Below are 21926 nucleotides of genomic sequence, written 5' to 3'. Positions count from 1 at the left end.
ACCAGAACTGTGCTTCTTCTGCCCCTTGCCAGTCTCAAAGACAAACAAATTGTCTTCATTGATCTGATTAAACCACACTATGTGGCTGATTCTCAACGGAAAAGAACATGGGCTCCTGGGTGGGTACCTGCCTCCTTTCACTACTGACCAGGAAGTTCAGATGGAAGCTTTGATATCGCAAGAGCAAAAATAACTATTTATGGACAGAATGCAGAACAATGTCATACATTCACCCCAGTACAGAGATCTGGGCCTAAATCCATCGTTTTTTTGCTCACCATGCCATTCTAGTTTGGACCCAGCCATATGCAAATCTGGCTTGACCCTGCGTCCAATGGGAACAGTCCAGCCCGAACTGCCAGGCCAGGTCCTCCCTGGACTGGAAACAAGCATCCTAGAGCCGGTTTCTAGGTGTCACCCCTCTTCAGCCAGGATGGCTTGATTCCAGTGGCATGGAGAGCACGGGACTCATGTCTGAGCATACCAGTCCCACTCTGGGTGACAAATGCAAAAAGAACTATTGATGGACAGAATGCATAACAATGTCATACATTCACCCCAGTACAGAGATCTGGGCCTAAATGCATTGTTTTTTGCTCACCATGCCATTCCAGTTTGGACACAGCTGTAAGCAAATCAGTCTTGACCCTGTGCCCAATGGGAACAGTCCAGCCCGAACTGCCAGGCCAGGTCCTCCCTGGACTGGAAACATGCATCCTAGGACCGGTTTCGGGGTTTCACCCCTCTTCATCCAGGATAGCTTGATTCCAGTAGGATAGAGAGCACTGGACTCACGTCTGAGCTTACCCGTCCCACTCGGGGTGACAAATGCAAAGAGAACTATTGATTGACAGAATGCAGAATAATGTCATACATTCACCCCAGTACAGAGATCTGGGCCTAAACCCATAGTTTTTTGCTCCCCATGCCATTCTAGTTTGGACCCAGCCATATGCAAATCAGTTTTGACCCTGCGCCAAATGGGAACAGTCCAGCCCGAACTCCCAGGCAAGGTCCTCAATGGACTGGAAACAAGCATCCTAGGATCGGTTTCGGGGTTTCACCCCCCTTCAGCCAGGATAGCTTGATTCCAGTGGCATGGAGAGCACTGGACTCACGTCTGCGAATACTTGTCCCACTCGGGGTGACAAATGCAAAAAGAACTATTGATGGACAGAATGCGGAACAATGTCATACATTCCCCCCAGTACAGAGATCTGGGCCTAAATCCGTCGTTTTTTTGCTCACCATGCCATTCCAGTTTGGACCCAGCCATAGGCAAATCAGTCTTGACCCTGCGCCCAATGGCATGGCGAGCAAAAAAACAACGGATTTAGGCCCAGATCTCTGTACTGCACAGGACTCGCAAGGATGCTTTGCTTTATAAATAAACAAAAATTTCTGCGTTTCGGCAGAGGAGCACTTTGCTGGTATTGGTGAGGCCTCTACACGCTGACTCTGTAGCCCAGCAGCTGGCTGACTTCCCCTTGCGAGAGTTTCCAGCTCGAGACCAAGACGGGGACTTACATTGTTTCCCTTCAGGTAACCGGGGTTGGATTCTCCAGTACGGGGATTCTTGGCTAGGCACACACACTTGCCCTAGAAACTTAGGTTAGGGACTGCATGGTAAGAGTATGACCAATTTTCTATATTGTGTTTGATGCCTGCATATATCTAAAACATTTTACCACCATGGTGGAGCTTTTTTTCCGTTCACCATTCTGGTGCTCTTACTAAGTTTAATTTACTTCTGCCTATTGACCATTGCAGCACACATATTTTATACAAGAATCACACTGGTTCAAAAATTATTGAAAAATGTTCCTCTGTGTATTTCTTGTATGTTTATCTGAGAGAACTAGAGCACCAGTGTCTGAGCAAAAGGGCTCTAGGTATGTTACCACACTTCCTGGGAAGCAGGGCGGTCATGTTCAGTGGTTTCCAGAAACCATTTGCTGCCCGACTAGGTTTAGGGGGGCATATGGTGGCACTGTGAGGTAACTCGTCTATAGGACAACAATTCCTGAGGGGGTGCATAGAATCAGTCTGGGGACATTCCAATAGTTCCGCTGTCCACAAAAGTACAGTTCCTACTGTGAGGTGGAAACTACATGAGACCTTGGGATATTGAAAACACTGAAGTAGCTGTTGCTGGGATTTGGCATGTTTGCAGTGGATTCAAATTCGATATGGTTGACCCACTTGATATGGTTGACCCACTTGTGGGACACCCCCGCGCCGCACGGCCACCAGCTGCTGCGTGTGTTCCCCTCTGCCTGCCTTCTGCCTCGCCGCCGGCCTCGCTGACGCCGTGGTCGCTCCCCTCTGGTTTCCCAGTTGTTTTGCCCTAAATTTGTGCTTGTCTGTTCTGCCGTCTGCTCGCGTATTTTGCTGTTTTTCCTTGTTTTGCCCGTAATTTGTGCTTGTCTGTTTCTGCCGTCTGCTCGCGTATTTTGCTGTTTTTCCTTGTTTTGCCCGTAATTTGTGCTTGTCTGTTTCTGCCGTCTGCTCGCGTATTTTGCTGTTTTTCCTCGTTTTGCCCTAAATTTGTGCTTGTCTGTTTCTGCCGTCTGCTCGCGTATTTTGCTGTTTTTATTTGTTTTGCCCTAAATTTGTGCTTGTCTGTTTCTGCCGTCTGCTCGCGTATTTTGCCGTTTTTATTTGTTTTGCCCTAAATTTGTGCCTGTTAATTTCTTTGTATCCCCTGTGCCGTGTCCAGTTTCCTTCCTGATTGGCCGCCTACCTCGCCGCCCTCCGCTCTCGCTTCCCGCCACCGACATTGGCCCCGCCCCTTTTTCTCTTCTGTTCCCTCCCCGCTCCCGCCTCCCAGCTGCTCCGCCCACCCGCGCACTTCGCCTTAAATGGCGACCGTGCGGACGCGCAGCGGTCACGCGCAGCGGGCGCGCCGATTGTGCGCCGAAGGCGCGCCAAAGGTAAGCCCGTCTACGCCCGTCCGCGACCGGATCGCGACCAGCGCCAGGACCCCTGGCCCCCGAAGACCCCGACCGACCCGCCTGACGTACTCCGCCGCCACCCTCACCGCTCTCAACACCGGCCGACTCCCAGAATGCCATCAAGCCTCTCCACGACGTACCCACGGACCCTTCAGCTGCCACGCCTGCAAGTTCACCTGCATCCGGACCTGCCTCGCACCAGCACCCACCAAGCCGAACACCAGCAGTACCCACCTCAAGTGCATCCTGCTCAACACCCGCTCCATCCACAGACATGCCATCGAACTCTGGAACCTCCTCGACACCACAGCTCCAGACGTTGCCTTCCTCACGGAGACCTGGATGAACGCCTCTTCAGCTCCCGACATCGCCATCGCCATCCCAGAGGGCTACAAGATCGTCCGGAGGGACCGAAACGCCAACCAGATGGGAGGAGGCATCGCCATCATCCACAGGAGCACCATCCGTCTCACGACCAGCACCGACAACTCCCTGACCACCGCCGAACACCTGCATTTCCAGATCCACACCAACCCGAACACCACCCTCAGAGGCACCCTGATCTACCGACCCCCTGGACCACGCACACAATTCAGCGAGGACATCGCCGACTTCGTCAGCCCACATGCCCTCCCCTCCGCTGACTACATCCTCCTGGGAGACCTCAACTTCCATCTGGAGAACAACAACGACCGCAACACCAGCACCCTGCTCGACAACCTCACCAACCTGGGACTCAAGCAACTGGTGTCCACCCCCACCCACCTCGCCGGACACACACTCGACGCTGTCTTCCCATCCAGCAAGGACATCAACTTCAGCCACACCACAGAGCTTCAATGGACGGACCACAGCTGCGTCCACTTCACCTTCAAGAAAACAACGACCCACCACCACCAGCAACAGACCGCCCGCAGAAGCTGGAACAAGATCACAGCAGACCAGCTCGCCACCTCCCTGAGCCAGCACCCTCCTGCCAGCTCAGCGAACCCCAGCCAGGCCGCCGACAACCTCACGAAGTGGATCAGCAACTGCGCGGACGAACTCGCCCCACTGAGGACCCCGCCCAGCAGACCCGGCAGCAAGAAAGCCCCATGGTTCACCGACGAACTCAAGAGCTCCAAGAAGAACTGCCGAGCCCTCGAGAAAGTCTGGAGAAGGGAACCGACACCGGACAACAGGACCTCCTTCAAACTTGCCACCCGGAAACACCACCAGCTGATCCGCGCCGCCAAGAAAACAGCATTCAAGGACCGGTTGGACAACAACGCACACAACTGCAAGGAACTCTTCAACATCGTCAAAGAGCTTTCCAACCCCAGCGCAGGAAACAACGACATCACCCCATCGCAAGACCTCTGCAACTCCCTGGCTTCATACTTCCACAACAAGATCGCGGACATACACAACAGCTTCAACAACCAACCAACGCACACCATAACCGAACAACCACCCCCCACCACCACCCTCCACGCCTGGACCCCGATCAGCACCGAAGACACCATCCGCACGATGAACTCCATCCACTCCGGATCACCGACCGACCCCTGCCCTCACCACGTCTTCAACAAAGCCGACGCTGTCATCGCACCCCACCTGCGAGACATCATCAACACATCCCTCGACACCACCATCTTCCCCGAGAGCTGGAAACACGCCGAACTCAGCGCCCTACTCAAGAAACCAACAGCGGACCCCACCGACCTCAAGAACTACCGCCCCATCTCGCTCCTCCCGTTTCCAGCCAAAGTCATCGAGAAGACCGTCAACAAGCAGATGGCCGCTTTCCTCGAGACGAACGGATCCCTCGACCCCTCACAGTCCGGCTTCCGAGCCAACCACAGCACCGAGACCGCCCTCATCGCCGCCACCGACGACATCCGAGCCCTGATGGACAATGGAGAAACAGCGGCCCTCATCCTCCTAGACCTCTCCGCGGCATTCGACACGGTCTGCCACCGCACCCTAGTGCAGCGCCTCAGCAACGTCGGAATCCAGGACAAGGCGCTGGAGTGGATCACCTCCTTCCTCGACGGGAGAACACAGAGAGTCCGCCTACCACCGTACAAGTCAGAGGCCACCGAAGTCATCTGCGGCGTCCCCCAAGGATCATCTCTGAGCCCCACCCTCTTCAACGTCTACATGAGCCCCCTCGCGGCCATCGTACGCAAACACAACCTCAGCATAATCTCCTACGCCGACGACACCCAGCTGATCCTCTCCCTGACCAACGACCCCGCCGCCGCCAGAGCCAACCTGCACGAAGGGATGAAAGAGGTAGCCGAGTGGATGACGACCAGCCGCCTGAAACTGAACTCGGACAAGACGGAGGTCCTCATCCTGGGCCCCTCTCCCTCCGCCTGGGACGACTCCTGGTGGCCTCCCGCCCTGGGCACCGCACCCAAACCGACAGACCATGCACGCAACCTGGGCTTCATCCTGGACTCCTCCCTCTCCATGACCAGGCAAGTCAACAACGTCTCCTCGGCATGCTTCAACATCCTACGCATGCTACGGAAGATCTTCTGGTGGATCCCCACCGAGACCAGGAAGACCGTCACCCAGGCCCTCGTCACCAGCCGACTGGACTACGGCAACGCCCTCTACGCCGGGACCACCGCCAAGCTCCAGAAGAGACTCCAGCGGATCCAGAACGCCTCAGCCAGACTCATCCTCGACATCCCACGAACCAGCCACATCTCCGGACATCTGCGAGACCTTCACTGGCTCCCCGTCAACAAAAGAATCACCTTCCGCCTCCTCACCCACGCACACAAAGCCCTACACGACCAAGGCCCGAGCTACCTCAACAGCCGAGTCAACTTCTACGCTCCCAAACGCCACCTCCGATCAGCCAACCACGCCCTCGCCGCCGTCCCCCGCATCCGAAGAGCGACTACAGGAGGAAGGTCCTTCTCCCACCTGGCCGCCAAGACCTGGAACTCCCTCCCGACCGACCTGCGCCTGACCCAAGACCACCTCTCCTTCAGGAAGAAGCTGAAGACCTGGCTGTTCGAGCAGTAGCGGCTCCCCCCCCCCCCAGCGCCTTGAGACCCCACGGGTATGTAGCGCGCTTCATAAGTGTCACTGATTGATTGATTGATTGGTTGTCAATGCAGGGGCTGTTGATTAAGTTAAAGGCAATAGATTAACTGGGGGTGATTGTGAGAAGGCTTCTGAGACTTTGAAATAAACAATTGGTGTGGAAGAGAGAGGTGAAAGACCAGATGGGTTTATGGAATAGACGGGGCTGCTACAGTATTTGTGTCTATATGACCCTTTGGAATATTTGTTCAGTGTACACAGCAGACTGGTGTGGTCACCAAAATAAAAGCTGCCCTCTTAGAAAATCAGAGAGCTCAAATAGTGGCCCATGTTTCCAAATTGGGGCAATTCTGAGCTTCCAAAGACACGATGAATACGTGTTTTACAAGGTAGAGGAGACTGCATGGATTTCAGCTTCCTGCAGGTAATGTTTGTTTAAATACCATGTAAATAACAGTAAAAACCGGCCCATCAGATCATAATCCAGGCCCACAACAGCCAAACCACATCCTGACCTGTCAGACCAGGCCATCAGGTACTGTCTGATTGCCAGTCCGACCCTGTATATAGTGTTAGACAGATATTTGAGTCGCGAAAAGAAAGTGTGAACCCCCTTTGAAATGTGTAGTAGGGCAATAGGTGTCCACTTGAATTTAGAAAAATGCTAAAATTAATAAAAAAAACAGGCACTTCTAGGAACAGAATCATGTATGTCTTTTCTAAACATGGAGCGCTGGTAGGGGGCATATGGTGGCACTGTGAGCTAATTGGTCTATTGGACATCATATCCTGATGGGGTGCATAGAATAAGTCTGGCACCATTCCAATAGTTCTGCTATCCACAAACGTTGAGTTCCCACTGTGAGGTGGAAACTACATGACACCTTGGGATATTGGAAACCCTGAAGTAGCTGTTGCTGGCATTTGCCATGTTTGCAGTGGATTCAAACTCGATATGGTTGTCAATGCAGGGGTTGTTCATTAATTCATTAAGTTAAAGGCAATAGATTGACTGAGTGTGAATGCGAGAAGGGTTCTAAGACTTTGGAATAAACAATTGTTGTGGAAGAGAGAGGTGAAAGACCAGCTGGGTTTATGGATTTTGACGAGACTCCCACAGTATGTGTGTGTGTAGGTCCCTTTGGAATATATTTTCAGTGTGCACAGCAGACCCGTGTTAGTTTGTCAAGAAGTGCAGCTCATCCCAGTAGCGTACCTTGGGCCCTGATACAAGCAAGAAAACTGGGCCTCTCATCCTTTGGTTTTGTTATTAGGGTGAAGTGGACCCTTCAGAACACTGATCCTCGTTGCCACTGCACCTGCTGCACTATTGATAACTACCCCGTTGGCTCATCCAATCATATTTTGGACTTGACTGAGACCTGAAAGAATCGTGTTCACCGAGTATGGCTATCTAATATGCCGGAACATGGATTGTGAATGTGATGCATGATTCTACTGGGAGGCAGTGGAGGTCATAAAAAATTATTGTGGATGCCTTCTGGGCATTCTCCATAATGTGCTGTTGTAATAGGAACAGGCACTCTTCTCTGTACGCATGGTTTTCAGTGGCCCTCACAAGTAAAAGTACATTACCACATTCGGATAGGGTGGGAAATGTTGCACCTAACCTGTGCCATCCACTCTGTGTACCCAGTCATTGTACCCCAAAATTTTGAGTAGTCAAGCAATAACATTCAATCATGTACATGATTTTTTTTTTTAAATGACAACAAAACGACGTGAAATAATTTAACATTTTATGTACACTTTTACATACACTTTGAGTCAACTTCGTGATTGCAGCAAGAGTTACGAAATTTGTTACAAAAGAGACAGTCATCGACTGTTGAGCTTTATTGCATCTCCATTCCGAAGGTGGGCCTTGGTGGGGGCAAAAGCACGTTTAGAAGCACTTGCGGTGGACAATGGAGGGTCCTGCCTCGTCGTACTCCTGCTTGGTGATCCACATCTGTTGGAAGGTGGACAGGGAAGCCAGGATGGAGCCACCGATCCAGACAGAGTACTTGCGCTCAGGGGGAGCAATGATCTGTGAAAGAAACCCGGCAAACCGTAAGGACAACTCAAAACTTAAGCAGCGGTACACTGGCAAAGCTCTGCTTCCAGACAATCATCATCTCAATCTCTACCACCGTGCTTAAAAAGGCAAAGGCAGGACAACGGATGAAAAGGTCTTGTTAAAATGAAATAACATAACACATAAACTCTGGGGTGGTAAACGTACACAGATATCCGCACCTTGACTTCTTACTTCATAACCAGGGTCGGACTAGGACAACAACATAGACTCGGTCCCCAAAATAAAAGCTGCCCTCTTAGCAAATCAGATAGCTAAAAAAGTGTCCATGTTTCCAAATTGGGGCCATTTTGAGCTTCCAAAGACACGATGAATAAGTGTTTGCCTGGGAGGGGAGACTGCATCGAATTTAGCTTCCATCGGGTAATGTTTGTTTAAATAACACTAAAAAACGGTAAATCAGACCATAAGACAGGCCTACAACAGCAACACCATATCCTGGCCTGTCAGACCAGCCCATCAGGTACTGCCTGATTGCCCTGTGTGCCAGTCCTACCCTGTTATAGCTTTAAATAGACTGATATTTGGGTCGTGAAAGGAAGAAAGCTCGAGCCCCCTTTAAAATATGTAGTAGGGCAATAGGTGTTCATTTGAATTTAGAAAAATGCTACAATTCATAAAACACGGAGACTTCTAGGTGCAGAATCATGAATGTCTTTTCTAAACCTGGCGCACTGGTAGGGGTATTGGACCCAGAGGGAAGGACACTTGTATCTGGTTTTCTTGTTCTCCTGAGAAATAATTGGTCGAATCAAAAGCATAAATTAAGTATAATTACGGTGTATTTTCATATAGCCTCATTATATATGTGCATTTATTTTGCTATACTTTGTACACTATAATCTGGGCCACTGGAATTAAGGGATTGTGCAGCCGCTGAGATTTTCGCAGAATTATAGATTTGCAGCATTTCAACATAATCCATCATCTTCCACATAATCTGCAGATTTTAACATTAAAAAATGTGGTTTCTACCTCGAACGGTTCAAACGTTACTAAAAATGTGGTGACGGGTGTTGCAGCTCAGTGGTAGGCCCTCTGTAAAACTGGACTGTCACCTTTCTGTTGCTTATTGCTACATTTGGGTGTTAAACTGGTACTAAATAGGTGCAACCAATGCCCAGGCGGCGTTAATAAGTGCAGAAATGCCAAAATAAAGATGTAATCCTGTTATAAAATGTGCTGCGTTATGCACCATAATTTGACTTTTCTTGCTGCATAGTTTACTCAACCCTGCTACATAATTCGTCCCTCTCCTTCCGCGTTATTGCAGAGGCCCGGACTATAATGTACAGTACCAGAGGTCTCAAGTTCCCACATGCCTGGTATGCTTATTTGAACAAATTCAGTTTTTTCTTTCCATCCTGGTGCTCATAATTTTGCAGTACCCATTATAAAACCCACGTTTTTACTATTTGAAATAGCCATAAAGCAGAGACTAGGTATGCTTTTCTCCTCTGATGAAGAAAGCCCTGAGATCTGTGATCTATCCACAGATTTCTATATAACGACTGCTTAACCTGTCCACATCAGTCTTAATTATAGTACCTATAGATTTCTCTATGTACTGGCATTGGTTCTTCAGTGAGGCAGTCTCACAAAGGCCTCCAGTCTAAAGCCTACCTTGATCTTCATGGTGCTGGGTGCCAGGGCAGTGATCTCCTTCTGCATCCTGTCAGCAATACCGGGGTACATGGTGGTGCCTCCGGACATGACGTTGTTGGCGTACAGGTCCTTCCTGATGTCGATATCGCACTTCATGATGCTGTTGTAGGTTGTCTCATGGATGCCGGCGGACTCCATACCTGGCAGGGACACACAGGACAAGTCAACACATAGCCTTGGGAAGCGACTGAAAGGGTTTGAGGGAGAGTGTCTCAAAGATGTACACATTTCTCTGCGGTTACTCATGAATTACCAATGAAGGAGGGCTGGAAGAGGGTTTCGGGGCAGCGGAAACGCTCGTTGCCAATGGTGATGACCTGCCCGTCAGGCAGCTCATAGCTCTTCTCCAGGGAGGAGGAGGAAGCAGCGGTCGCCATCTCATTCTCAAAGTCCAGAGCCACATAGCACAGCTTCTCCTTGATGTCACGGACAATCTCACGCTCAGCTGAATGAGAGAGAACGAACCAAGGATCAGAGGACGTCACACGGTAGACAGAAACCATACATCATAAACTGCATCGAAATGCTTCATCTGGAAGTCTCGCGCTGCACTTCCTGTCACCACAGCGGGCTCCAGCACCTCACACGACATTTGGGAATACGCAAGAGAGACATTTAGCAGCGCGGAGGAGATATATTGTGCTTCATTGCGAATGCCGATGGAATTACTGATTTTATGAAAGAAAAAAAGTTTAACGTGTTTACAAATACGAACCTAAAATGTGACTATAAGACTCTCTCTCCTAAATAAGAAAAGGCATGCTATGATAACGCTTTCATCACAGGCATGTTTCTTTTAAATTATTGCTCGCCTATAGCTTAGTTGATTGCACTGTTCTGCTCAGCCTGTATGGAAATGCATGGCTGTAGGGCGAGGAGAGGGAGGGCCGCAGGTCAGCTAAATGCAGGCGCCCTTCGGACTAAACTCCTACCTGTGGTGACAAAGGAGTAACCACGCTCCGTTAGGATCTTCATCAGGTAATCAGTCAGGTCACGGCCAGCCAGGTCCAGGCGCATGATGGCGTGGGGGAGGGCGTAGCCTTCATAGATTGGGACATTGTGAGTGACACCATCTCCGGAGTCCAGCACAATACCTGTAACGAGACCACTCGACGGTCAGTACTCCGCCCTGGAATCCAACATCACCACTTCCTCGTGTGTCATATTACTTCTAGATGGCAAAGCTTAAGCACTGGTCATTTAAGCCATATTTATCAATGTATACCAACACATCACAACAGGAGATAAGATGGATCTCTATTTGTGTTATAGTTAAGCAAAATAAAAACTTGAGGCACCTAATTTTCTAAGCAAATGTAAATTCCTGCGTTTCCCACAGATTGTACACACTATGGAACTGTTGCATAAAGTTTGGATATTTTAAAAATGTAATGCAAATTTAGAGCATTTGAGAAACTTTCTGTCAGAGAAGTATCAGAAAGGAAAGAGTAATGACCGGCACCAAGAGACGACACCACCACATTTGCTTTCACTTTAGGCAAGGAACACTGTTGCCCTTAACTGAGGCACTGATTTAGGGGCATTTGCAATAAGTTAGGACCACCACATCGTACATTTTTTTTGCCACAGTGGCATAGCAAACAGTGCTCCACACTGCTCCACATTTACAAACTGACGCATTGAGCCCATTGCCTCAGTTTGTACAGGTCTGCGCCACATTATGCCTGCACCAGGTATAATGTATGCAGGGAAGGCGTTCCCACGTTAAAAGCCACGTACAACTTTTCACTGCGTCACTTTACGATTTGACTGCATCAAAATCCTCACGCCTTCTCAAGCAAGGCAAAAGGATTGACACAGGGCTTTTAACATAGGACTCACCTCTGTGTTCTGACGCATTGCTGTAGTTGCATCAGTCTTACGACCAACTCCAGTATTGCATCACTTTAGCGCCAAAGATTACGTTAGAATTTATTACACATCCGTGATTCCTTGCGCCATTAACCACTCTATTGTATCAATGTAGATCCATCAGTTCTTGTAAATATGCCCCCTAAGGTCAGCATTTTCTATCTCCTTACCTTGCAATTATAAATTATGTGCTTCTTTTTTGATAATGAATGTTAATGTTATTAATAAAGTTTCAAAATATTAGGCAGTAATGGTTAGCGATTCTATTTTTACAGATGATAGCTAGTAGATATCTACATTGGAAACATATGAATTAATGAATTTCTTTAATAACATAACTTTTTACGCATTTGACAACTTGATAGTTATAATGCATATTTATCATACATTACTATATATATGTTTATTACCTTGCTGTGTGTATCACATGCCCATTTTTTATGTCTAGTGATGAACACATCTGCTGCTACTCATATGGGAAATTGAGAGATGTGTGTATTAGGGTCTAATCAGATGGACAGGACTATGTGAAGCAAAGTAGGTCGCAAAGTGAGTGATTCCACAGATAATATTGTGCAAGAACCACGTAAATTTTATGACGACCATATTATTTGATTTCCTAATATGAGCGTTTGCGAACACACTTAGGGGCACATACATCAAGCATTTTACTAGTCACAAACGGGCCAATTCCCAGAATCGGCAAGTTTGCGACCGGTAAAATGCCTTTTCAGATGCATCAAAGGCATTGCATTTGCAAAATAGGTAATCGCAATTTATAGCGATTACCTAAATTGCGAATGCATTCAGGGAATCACAAATTGTGATTCCCTATTTGAGATGCATCAAGCCTATCCTAAATGCGACTTCGCATTTAGGAAACGCTAAGTACCATCAACTTCAAGTTGATGGTAATTTGCAAAATGTTTGAAAAATGCACAAAAGACAATTTTTCAAAGTGACATGTGGCACACACACATGCCCTTAGGGCATATGTGTGCGGCACATGTGCACACCTACCTTTTGGAGGAGTGCCTCAGGGTGCCTTAGGCCCCCTGGCACCCTTGAAATTGCATTCACAATTTGCGATTACCAATTTGGTAATCTCAAATTGCAAATGCATTCCCATTCATTCCAATGGGCCTATAGGTCCATAGGAATGAATAGTGTGACATTACCTAATACCGATTCGCAATTGCCAAATCGCAATTAGGCAATGAGGGGGAATCACAATTTATTTTCCGATTCCTACATGCATAAGGAATTGCGATTCCTAAATAGCGATTTTTAAGGAATCCCTTATGTTGATGCATGTGCCCCTACACCAGCAGTTTTTAATCTGTGGTCCTTGAACCACTGGGAGTCCATCACACATACGCAGGGGGTAAGTGACTGTTTAAAAAAATGTAATGATATTAGCAGATTTTAAAAATATATGTACATCGCTTCAAAGCCTCGTCAGGGGTAGTAAGTGCTATATAAATGCAATTACAATGCAATATAGATGAGAATTTTTTTCAATTTAAAAACATTCTGTAAATGTGAAGTAATTTGAATCTGGAGTGTAAAAACTAAGAGGGTGATTAGGATGGCGGATGGACTTTAGTCCGCCCGCCATCCTCACTGTACTGTGATCGGCCGCCAGACGTGTGGCAGTCCCGCGCCGCTAATTAGGATGCGACCGCCAGCCTGACGGTTGCATTCAGCATGTTTAACATTGCAGCCGGAGCTGCTGTAAGCAGCACCTGCCTCAATTACAAATTGCCATGTTGTGCTTACCCATGCACAACGTGGCAGGCACTGGACGGTGCCTGCCACCTTGCGCATGGGAATGGAGGGGGTTACTATGGGTACCCCCTAGTGCCTCCCACCCACCCCGGGGGCCCACAAATCCCCGACAGCCTTTCCATGGTGGCAAAGCCTCCATGGAAGGGCCTTAAAAACCCAGCATCCTAATATGCACTGCCACCATATTGAGGCCCAAGTCCACCCGGTCGGCAATCCGAACGATTGACAACCGGCGGAAAAGCGGCGGACGCACTTTGCGTCCTCCGTGATACCCCCGCCATTATAATATGGCGGGGGTAAATCGAGTTGCGATGGCGATCCGCCTGCCATCCTAACCACCCCCTAAGTTACCATCCTGATCTTGACATTTTAGGAATAGACAAATATAGCTATCAGTAGCATAAACCATTGGTGGCCTCAATTGAAGCAATAAGATGTGCTGACAAAGTGGATGCATTAAAGGCAAAAAACGCAGAGATATGCTAGAGCCTAACATGTAATTTTAATGTTAAGAAATAAAACCACATTTTGAAAAGCTCCTGCCTTCCTATTAATATTAAAATGTTAATTTTTTGTATTTTTTCGTTTGTGAAAGAAAATATTTAGAAAAGTGTGCATTTGTATGATGTATCTCTGTTTTTGTAGTTCTGTGTATTTTTTGAGGTTCAAAACAGAGATTGCTTAGGCTATGGTTCCTAACTTTCAATAATGAATTAATGGGGGGCCAGAGAAGTCAAAAGGTTAGGAACAGCTGCACTAAAGACTTTGAGAATGTGATCGTTTAAGAACAACTGCATCGGCTGAGCAATGGCGGCATCACCTGGTGATGCCATGTTGGCAGAATGCACGTTTCTTATTGGAAAATTATGTAACCATGTTTTCCGTGTATGATAACCCTGCACCACTACAGATAATATACTTGTGGTTTGTGCGTACTATTTCCCAGAAAGAGTGGTCCTGATTATAGGAAGCGAGGGAAGGAATAAGGAAGGTTTTGATAATAGGCAGCGAGGAATGGTCCGGCTAACAATGTGTGAGAGACAAAGTGAGCATGGTCTCGATAACAGGAAATGAAAAATGGAAGTGAGGAAATGAAGAATGCTCCTGATAATAGAAAGTGAGGAAATGAAGTGAGGAACTGCGACTGGTCCTGATAGTAAGGAGCGGTAATAGAAAGTGAAGAATGGACGTGCGGAAGTCAGAAGTGGTTCAGATAACAGGAAGTGAGAGAGGAAGTGAAGAATGGTCTTCTTAACGTGAAATGAGAAATGTAAGTGAGGAACCTAGGAATGGCTATGTCAGGAAGTGAGGAATGGCTCTTATAATAGGGAGTGAGGAATTGATATTAGAAATCATCCTGATGAGAAAAAGAGAGCGGAATCGTAGTCTTACCGGTGGTACGGCCAGATGCATAGAGAGAAAGTACAGCTTGGATAGCCACATACATTGCAGGGACATTAAAGGTCTCAAACATGATCTGTGTCATCTTCTCACGATTGGCTTTGGGGTTGAGTGGGGCCTCAGTGAGCAAGGTGGGGTGCTCCTCTGGGGCCACACGGAGCTCATTGTAGAAGGTGTGGTGCCAGATCTTCTCCATATCGTCCCAGTTGGTGATGATGCCGTGTTCAATAGGATACTTCAGGGTCAGGATACCCCTCTTGCTCTGAGCTTCATCCCCAACGTAGGAGTCCTTCTGCCCCATACCCACCATGACGCCCTGTGGAATACATATGCATAGAAAACAGGACCTTTAACCATCTCTACTTCCACTAACAAAACATCAAAATAAGCAGAACATATCTTGAACTTATTGCCTGATCTAGTTCGTACGACTCTAATGCTCATACTGTCTATCCAGGTGTGTAATAAGTCTCCATGTAGTAAACACAATGTAGCTTAACCAATTTTGAATGCAGCTTTCATGGGGAGAAAGCTCTTCTCTAGTACCCCCAGGAAATCCTGGGGCGATTCGTTCCTTTCCCATTCTGAATAGGAGTTACCCCACTACTTGGCCAGAGTAAATCTCTGACCATTTGTAGGCTGGGAAGGAAACGAAGAGGGGTTTGGTAATACCTGCAAACATATGTGTTTGTGCCTGGGCATTCCCAAACTGTCAAGGCAAGCCAGGCCTTGAAATGCCTTATTCCCATTCCTTTAGTGGGATTTACGTATGCGGATTGCTCCACACTTATCACAGAGAAATGCACACTCGTAAATGCACGTATGACTTCAGGGAGCCCTTTGCGAGTTCCCTGTAGGCTTAAAAAAGTAAAATTTGTAAACTCATGTTTGCGACCGAGTTTACCTTTGTGAATCGGGCCTTATATTATGTACACGTTCCTAATTAAATGGATGGAAAATTGAGCGTAAGTTAAAATATAACAATAGTTGCGTGTATGAATGTTTTTGCATGAGGAAATAAGTAAATATGTGTGTGTCTGTCTTTCTGTGTGGAAATAATGTCGATATAAGTGGAAAAGGTAAAAGTATCACTTGGCTATTGCGCATGAATAATGAAGGAAGTATTCCCTGTAAGATTTGCGCGTCATTATTTATATATAGTGAAAGAAAACAACAATTTAAGTTCTCTTCATTGTTCTATACATGTGTTTGTGTACAGAGGTGAAAGAAAAATTATATTTAGTCTCATGTTATGCCTTGCACATTAAGCAGCATATAGAAAGCCCTTTTTTGTTGCAGATTTACATAGCACAAACTCGACGAAGGTATTGGAGCGCTTTACACGAGCACCAGTTACGGTTACGTTATATTGAAAATATATGTGCTTTTAAAACGTATAAATCAGCATATCTCTTCATCAGACTTCCCATATGGGACAGTGTATAGCCCCTTTGCCATGCACAGTTAAGTTTGGTGAAAATCGATCCACGATTTCACGAATTACAATTGGAAATTACATTTTGTATTTCCCTTGCAAAGCGCTATACATGGATTGTGTGTGTGCATATGTATTTGTGTGAATGTGTATGTGTGTATTCATACAAATATATACTTACATGTATTCTATATATATAATCATGTGTGTGTGCCTAGCTACATATACAGTATACGGATTATATATGTGTATAATTTCTATAAATGATTAAAACATATAGGTGTGTAAGAATCCTCATATGTGCATTGGGTTACAACATGATGCACATATGTATATATTAAGGTATATGTGGGTGAGCAGTAATGTATTGTGATGCCTTTGAACTGATAGGGCCACCTCGTGGTTCTGTTGACATTCATATCAGAATAGCTTACAAAAGGGCATTGATCCCCCGATGGATTACAAAATGAGAACATCTCAATGGTATTGAATGCAAACACAAACATTCTGTGCTAGAGCCGATTCTCTTGTAGACAAGACATGTTTTTAAACAACTAAATGAATCGAAATATTGTTCAATTATCTTTATTACAGACAAATGATGTGCATTATTCAGCTAACTTCTTTGGCTAAGCAGTTTGCGGTCCGAAAATGGCAAATCTTTTATGGAATGCTGATTTAATTAATTTATACATAATAATTAGATTTTGGCTCCTTACCTGGTGACGGGGGCGTCCAACAATGGATGGGAACACTGCTCTTGGGGCGTCATCCCCAGCAAACCCAGCTTTCACAAGACCGGAGCCGTTGTCGCACACAAGTGCGGTTACCTCTTCATCGTCACACATGATGATATCTGTCTTTCAGAGGCTGAGCCAAAAAAACACAAGAGCACACAGATAGTGAGAAGGGTTACAACAGAGCCTGATATGTTATCTAAGCCAGAGGAGAAACTTCCTCCTGACACGTGCTATCCTTCTAACCCCGTACCTGTGTTTAGATCAAACTCTTTCACCCTTCCTATTTTAAAATTAGGGCCGCTGTTTCTTAGAAAGGGTTGCTAAACAAACAAAACCTCAATAGAAATGGCTCTTTTACAGGTATCATCTAGCCTCTCGACCACTGCAGTAAATATCACCATATCTCAGACACTAAGGGCCTCATTACTATGGCGGTCGGACAAGCATCTGACCACTATCGTATCAGGATGGGGGCCGCCCGACATGTAGTCGAAGGCTCCATCCGCCTTATTACAATGTGACTGACTTCAGTCGTAAACATGCCTTTTTCAATTGCGGCTTGTGCTGCAGCCCAGAAAAGGGCCGCAGCACCAGCCACAATTGAAAAAGGCATGTTTTCAAACATCCGTACATTGTGTGTCAGGCACCATGTGGTGCCTGGCACACTGTGCATGAATGTTTGGGGAGGCACCACATGTGCCCCCTCTGGGCCCATAGCAGAGGCCCACAGCGGCTCTGCTCTAGGTCCCTAAAGTCATTCTGTCTGCCTTTACATGGCAGTCGGACCACCATGTAAAGGCAGACGGAAAAGGGACATTGTAATCCCGTCGGCGGTGCCTCTGCAGGCACCGCCCTCATTGTAGGGATTACGCTAGTCGAAAGCATTGGTTGGTCCTCTGCCCGCTGTGCTGCGACCAACGGCATAATTATATGGCAGTCAGACCACAGCCATAGATGTCGGGCAGACCGCCACGAATGCCTGTCGGTGGAGATCCGCCAGACATCATAATCGGGCACAAAATATTAACATTTTCACCGGGAAAAGCCAACCCAACAATGACTCCGAACAAATCCTTACACTAATGTTTCAATTTATGAGAAATGGGGCTCTAAATAGTATGTTACAAGCCAAAAGCAGGCATTTTTCAAAATGTTCCACATTCCCAGATGCATTTCCCCTGGACTTATCAGTAACATTCAGTTAATATGCTTTGACTCCACTGGAACTTCTGAAAAGCTACTTTGTGATTGGTGAACATGTGATAGATGTCTGTGGAGCATGTCATTTGATCATGTCTGATAAACATGACTGTTGAGCATGTGTGATTGCTCTATGTCGAGCATGCCTGATTAAAGTCTGTTGAGCATGTCTGTAGAAGATGTGTGATTGATGTCTGTTGAACATGTCTGTTGGATGTCTACTGAACATATCTGATGACTGTTGAGGATGTGTGACTGATGTCAGAACAAGTCTGAGGACTGACTGTTGAGCATATGTGATCACTGTCTGTTGAACCTGTCTTATACATATCTATTGATCATATTTGATGGATCTCTGTCATACATGTGTGATCCATAACTATTGAGCATGGCTGGTTGATATCGGTTGAGCATGTGTGATTGAGTCTTGTTGAGCATGTCTGATGAGTGTCCATATGTGAAGGACAAGGTCATGAATAAAATGGCACTTCCTTCAGATCATGAAATTATTCTGAGCTTTTGCTGGGAATCGTTGTGATTATTTGTGCACCTTCAGCCCCTTCCTGCCCCTTATTTTTGGGTAAAAAGACTCGATTTAGGCCTGGGTGGGGGAGAAGCGTCTTTCTGGTGTGCATAGAAGTTCAGGAACTTGGAGATTTTGTTTCTCTAATGGACATTACATAGAGATTAGCAAAGCAGAACATCCGGAGTTGCAAATTAGATTATAACCTAAATATATGAGATAATAAACGAATATCGTTTTGTTACAAAGGAGTCCCTTCATTAAAATAATACAGTCGGTTGGGACTCTGCCCTGTAAAATAACTTACTTAACATATCTATGCTTTTTTTCACTCACTTGTTCTTTGCTTTCCACGTCCAAATCACCAATTATGCAATAAAAATGTTTCCCTACTGCCTTCCTTTCGTTAGTGAGATGGATTTTTTTTAAAACATGCAGGCACTCTAAGATTTATCAGACAACCTGATTGTTGCATGCATGTCAATCAATCAATCACTAGTAGAGCACACTAGTCACTACAGTAGTGCTAGAGCACTATAAAAGAAATATAACAAAATAAAGGTATTTACATTGTTATTTGTGTACGTGTGATGTAAGGTGCTCTAACTCCCTGCATTGGAATGAGTAGTGTCACTACTCATTCCAATGCAGGGTGTCACAGCAGTTTGCATCACGCATACACATTATACACAGACAATAAATCATGTGTGTACATCAATATTAAGAATGTGTTACATAAGACAGTGACGGTTACAGGGTGTGGGAACCACATGTACCTTCAAAACTCACTGTGCTATATTGGAAGCATTACAATTTATGAACTGCAAGTAACAAAAGGATCTCTGTAAAAGCAGTAACCCACTTACCCATTTACATAAAATAAATATGTCATCTGAGTGTTACGAAATGTGCTTTGCAGGAGACATGTTAACCCTCTATGTTCTTTGATTCAAAACTAGGACTAGACAAAGCACAAATTTCTCCATCAAATGCGTTATCCTTCAAAGTTATCTTACCATTATTATTATACCCTGAGATTTACCTGCCACTCAAAGATCTATGCAGCAGGTACTTTAACCCCATAAGATTTTTTTTAAAACAGACTTTGCAACCAATTAAGCGGAACTGATTTACTGCAACATTTCTCATTGTTGCCAATTTCTTTGTGGCAGGGTTTTAAACATTTTTTTTAAGTTGAGGCCTAGAGTTTGCGTCTGTTTTGGGTCAATATTTTGGCATAACCCCAATGTAAAATCTAATTTGTTAAATATTGTAATGTGCTAAAATGTACTCATAAAAGGCCTGCTAAACATATGTGAGGTTTTAAGATCTGTTGTCACTTCCAGTGAGTCATGGTGCCTCTTCCTGTGATGCCCCATGCGATTTCATGGGCTGTGATGTCACTACTTGTGATGTCACACACAGTGATGTCACACCCATTCTACCTAACTTTATGAGCCCCCCACACTAGTACTTAAGCCCTGATAAATCACCAAATGTTCCTTATGAACACTCACACACACTTATGTACATACATATTTGTGTGCCTTTATGTATACATCCCTAGTACCTGTCTGTGTGTGTGTGTATATATATATATATATATATATATATATATATATATATATATATATATATATATATATATATATATATATATATATATATAGAGAGAGAGAGAGAGAGAGAGAGAGAGAGAGAGAGACGGGTAGAGCGGAGGGGCATGAAAAATGGAGAAATAAGAAAGTTGTCAGAGAAATGGGAGAAACTGTTGAGAGAATGAGGCATCCTTTTAGCCTGATATGTATGACACATACAAGTATTGTATAAACTACTTCTGTTTACATAAATCGTAATCATCAATTATTTTGAGTAACAAATATTAATATCCAGCGCTTGAATTGGAAATATAGAAGTGCGTGTACTGGTACTCACTATACCAGAGTAATTGTTGGTTAGTGATAAGTGCCAGTACCCTCCCATTAAAAGTATGGCAGCCCTCCTGAGAAGGGCAGATATTTTTCAGTCGAATTAAAGAAGTGCACGTACCTTCACATTCAAAGCATTGTCAACATTTCCTTTACAAGTGCATCCTCCTCCTGATTGTCTTATCTTCCCTCATCAATATGCTCTCACGTCACCGGCTGTCAAACTACTATCGCAGTGCAACAATCGTGTGTTTAAAACTCCTACCGGGTATATATGTGACGCAAACAAGCAACAGGTCTTCGCTTTGGCGGTTTGTTGTCAGTTGGAATATCAAGAAATAAACCCAGGTGACTCCTACAACGAGTACCTTTTTTTTCTAACTTCCCTTCTTTTAAATAGGTAAATTATGTTTTTTTCCCAGTGGCATGAACCCCAGCAAGTCTTCCAGGTCCTTGGTAAACAACGAACATGCACTTCCCCCATCAGCCCCTGCTGATCTCTCCTCCGCGGGTCCCGCTGACGCCTGGCTTACCTTAGGCGCTACTTTCTAGCTCCGGCTGGGCGGTGCAGGGGACGCGTTGCTAGCTCTCCAGCTCGACCGGGCAGTGCTCCCAGAAGGTCTTTATACAGCCCGGGCGCTCCCTCCCCCGCGGCGCACCGGCAAGAATGTCTTCCCTATCTCTCCATATTAGGCCCTGGGCCGGGGTGAGCCCCAGGACTGGCCGCGGGGTGGACGGCCTTACAAGGCGCGCCTGGAGCCGGCCCAGGTGAGACAGGACCGGCCGTATAAGGAGCGTCTGAGGGGACCCCCGCCTCCAGGCCGGTGAGGTGAGTTCCCGCGCAGACCACGATGATCCCGCATAGAGAGGGGGAAGAGGGGGGCGGCTGCCAGGTGAGAGCAGCCCAGCCCGCCTCCGGCCTCCGCCCCTACTCCACAGCCTCCACTTCCCGCTATGGCAGTGTGAGGAGGTCTGAGGGGGCTGCCCGCCACGCATCCTACATGCGGCCTCGGAGAGGGAAAGTGATGAGGGAGTTGGCTTTACTACAGCTGGCGTGGGGGTAACAGTCACTATGTGCCGGTGCACCCCTCCGGGCCGTGACTTGCACTTTCCGGCCAGGCGAAGGGTGACCGCCCCCTCCCGAGCTCGCCCTGGTCAGCGCGTGCAGAGCGGGCTTTCCAAGTGCGCGTGGAGAGCTCCGCGTCCGCCCCTCGCGCATTCAAACACGGATTTTTGGATGAGATAAACATGTTTCTGTCCCATGTCAGGCACGGTGA

The 21926-nt window shown here is 46.5% G+C and overlaps 1 protein-coding gene across 1 annotated transcript; it reads right to left on the bottom strand.

Moving 5' to 3' along the window:
• Positions 1-7745: 7745 nt before the first annotated feature.
• On the bottom strand, positions 7746-21246 carry ACTA1 (actin alpha 1, skeletal muscle). The gene is made up of 7 exons (XM_086927108.1): positions 21183-21246; positions 16978-17128; positions 14815-15139; positions 10695-10856; positions 10016-10207; positions 9721-9902; positions 7746-8049 (listed from the first exon to the last, which is right to left on the bottom strand). The coding sequence occupies exons 2-7, from the start codon at positions 17104-17106 to the stop codon at positions 7906-7908; spliced, it is 1134 nt and encodes a 377-aa protein (XP_086783234.1). The 5' UTR covers positions 17107-17128; positions 21183-21246; the 3' UTR covers positions 7746-7905.
• Positions 21247-21926: the final 680 nt, after the last annotated feature.

Source organism: Lissotriton vulgaris, chromosome 6 (assembly GCF_964263255.1).
Source record: "Lissotriton vulgaris chromosome 6, aLisVul1.2, whole genome shotgun sequence".
Lineage (NCBI taxonomy): Eukaryota > Metazoa > Chordata > Amphibia > Caudata > Salamandridae > Lissotriton > Lissotriton vulgaris.
Note: the sequence above shows the minus strand (reverse complement) of the source record. Positions and strands in the feature narration are given on the sequence as shown.

What these genes read in the sequence shown, in the direction of transcription:
- ACTA1 (XM_086927108.1), bottom strand. Translation starts at nt 17,106, where the DNA reads ATGTGTGACGATGAAGAGGTAACCGCACTTGTGTGCGACAACGGCTCC. An exon ending in TTGGACGCCCCCGTCACCAG is followed by an intron (nt 15,140 to 16,977) that starts GTAAGGAGCCAA and finishes TGTATTCCACAG; the next exon opens with GGCGTCATGGTGGGTATGGG. An exon ending in TTACTCCTTTGTCACCACAG is followed by an intron (nt 10,208 to 10,694) that starts GTAGGAGTTTAG and finishes TCTCTCATTCAG; the next exon opens with CTGAGCGTGAGATTGTCCGT.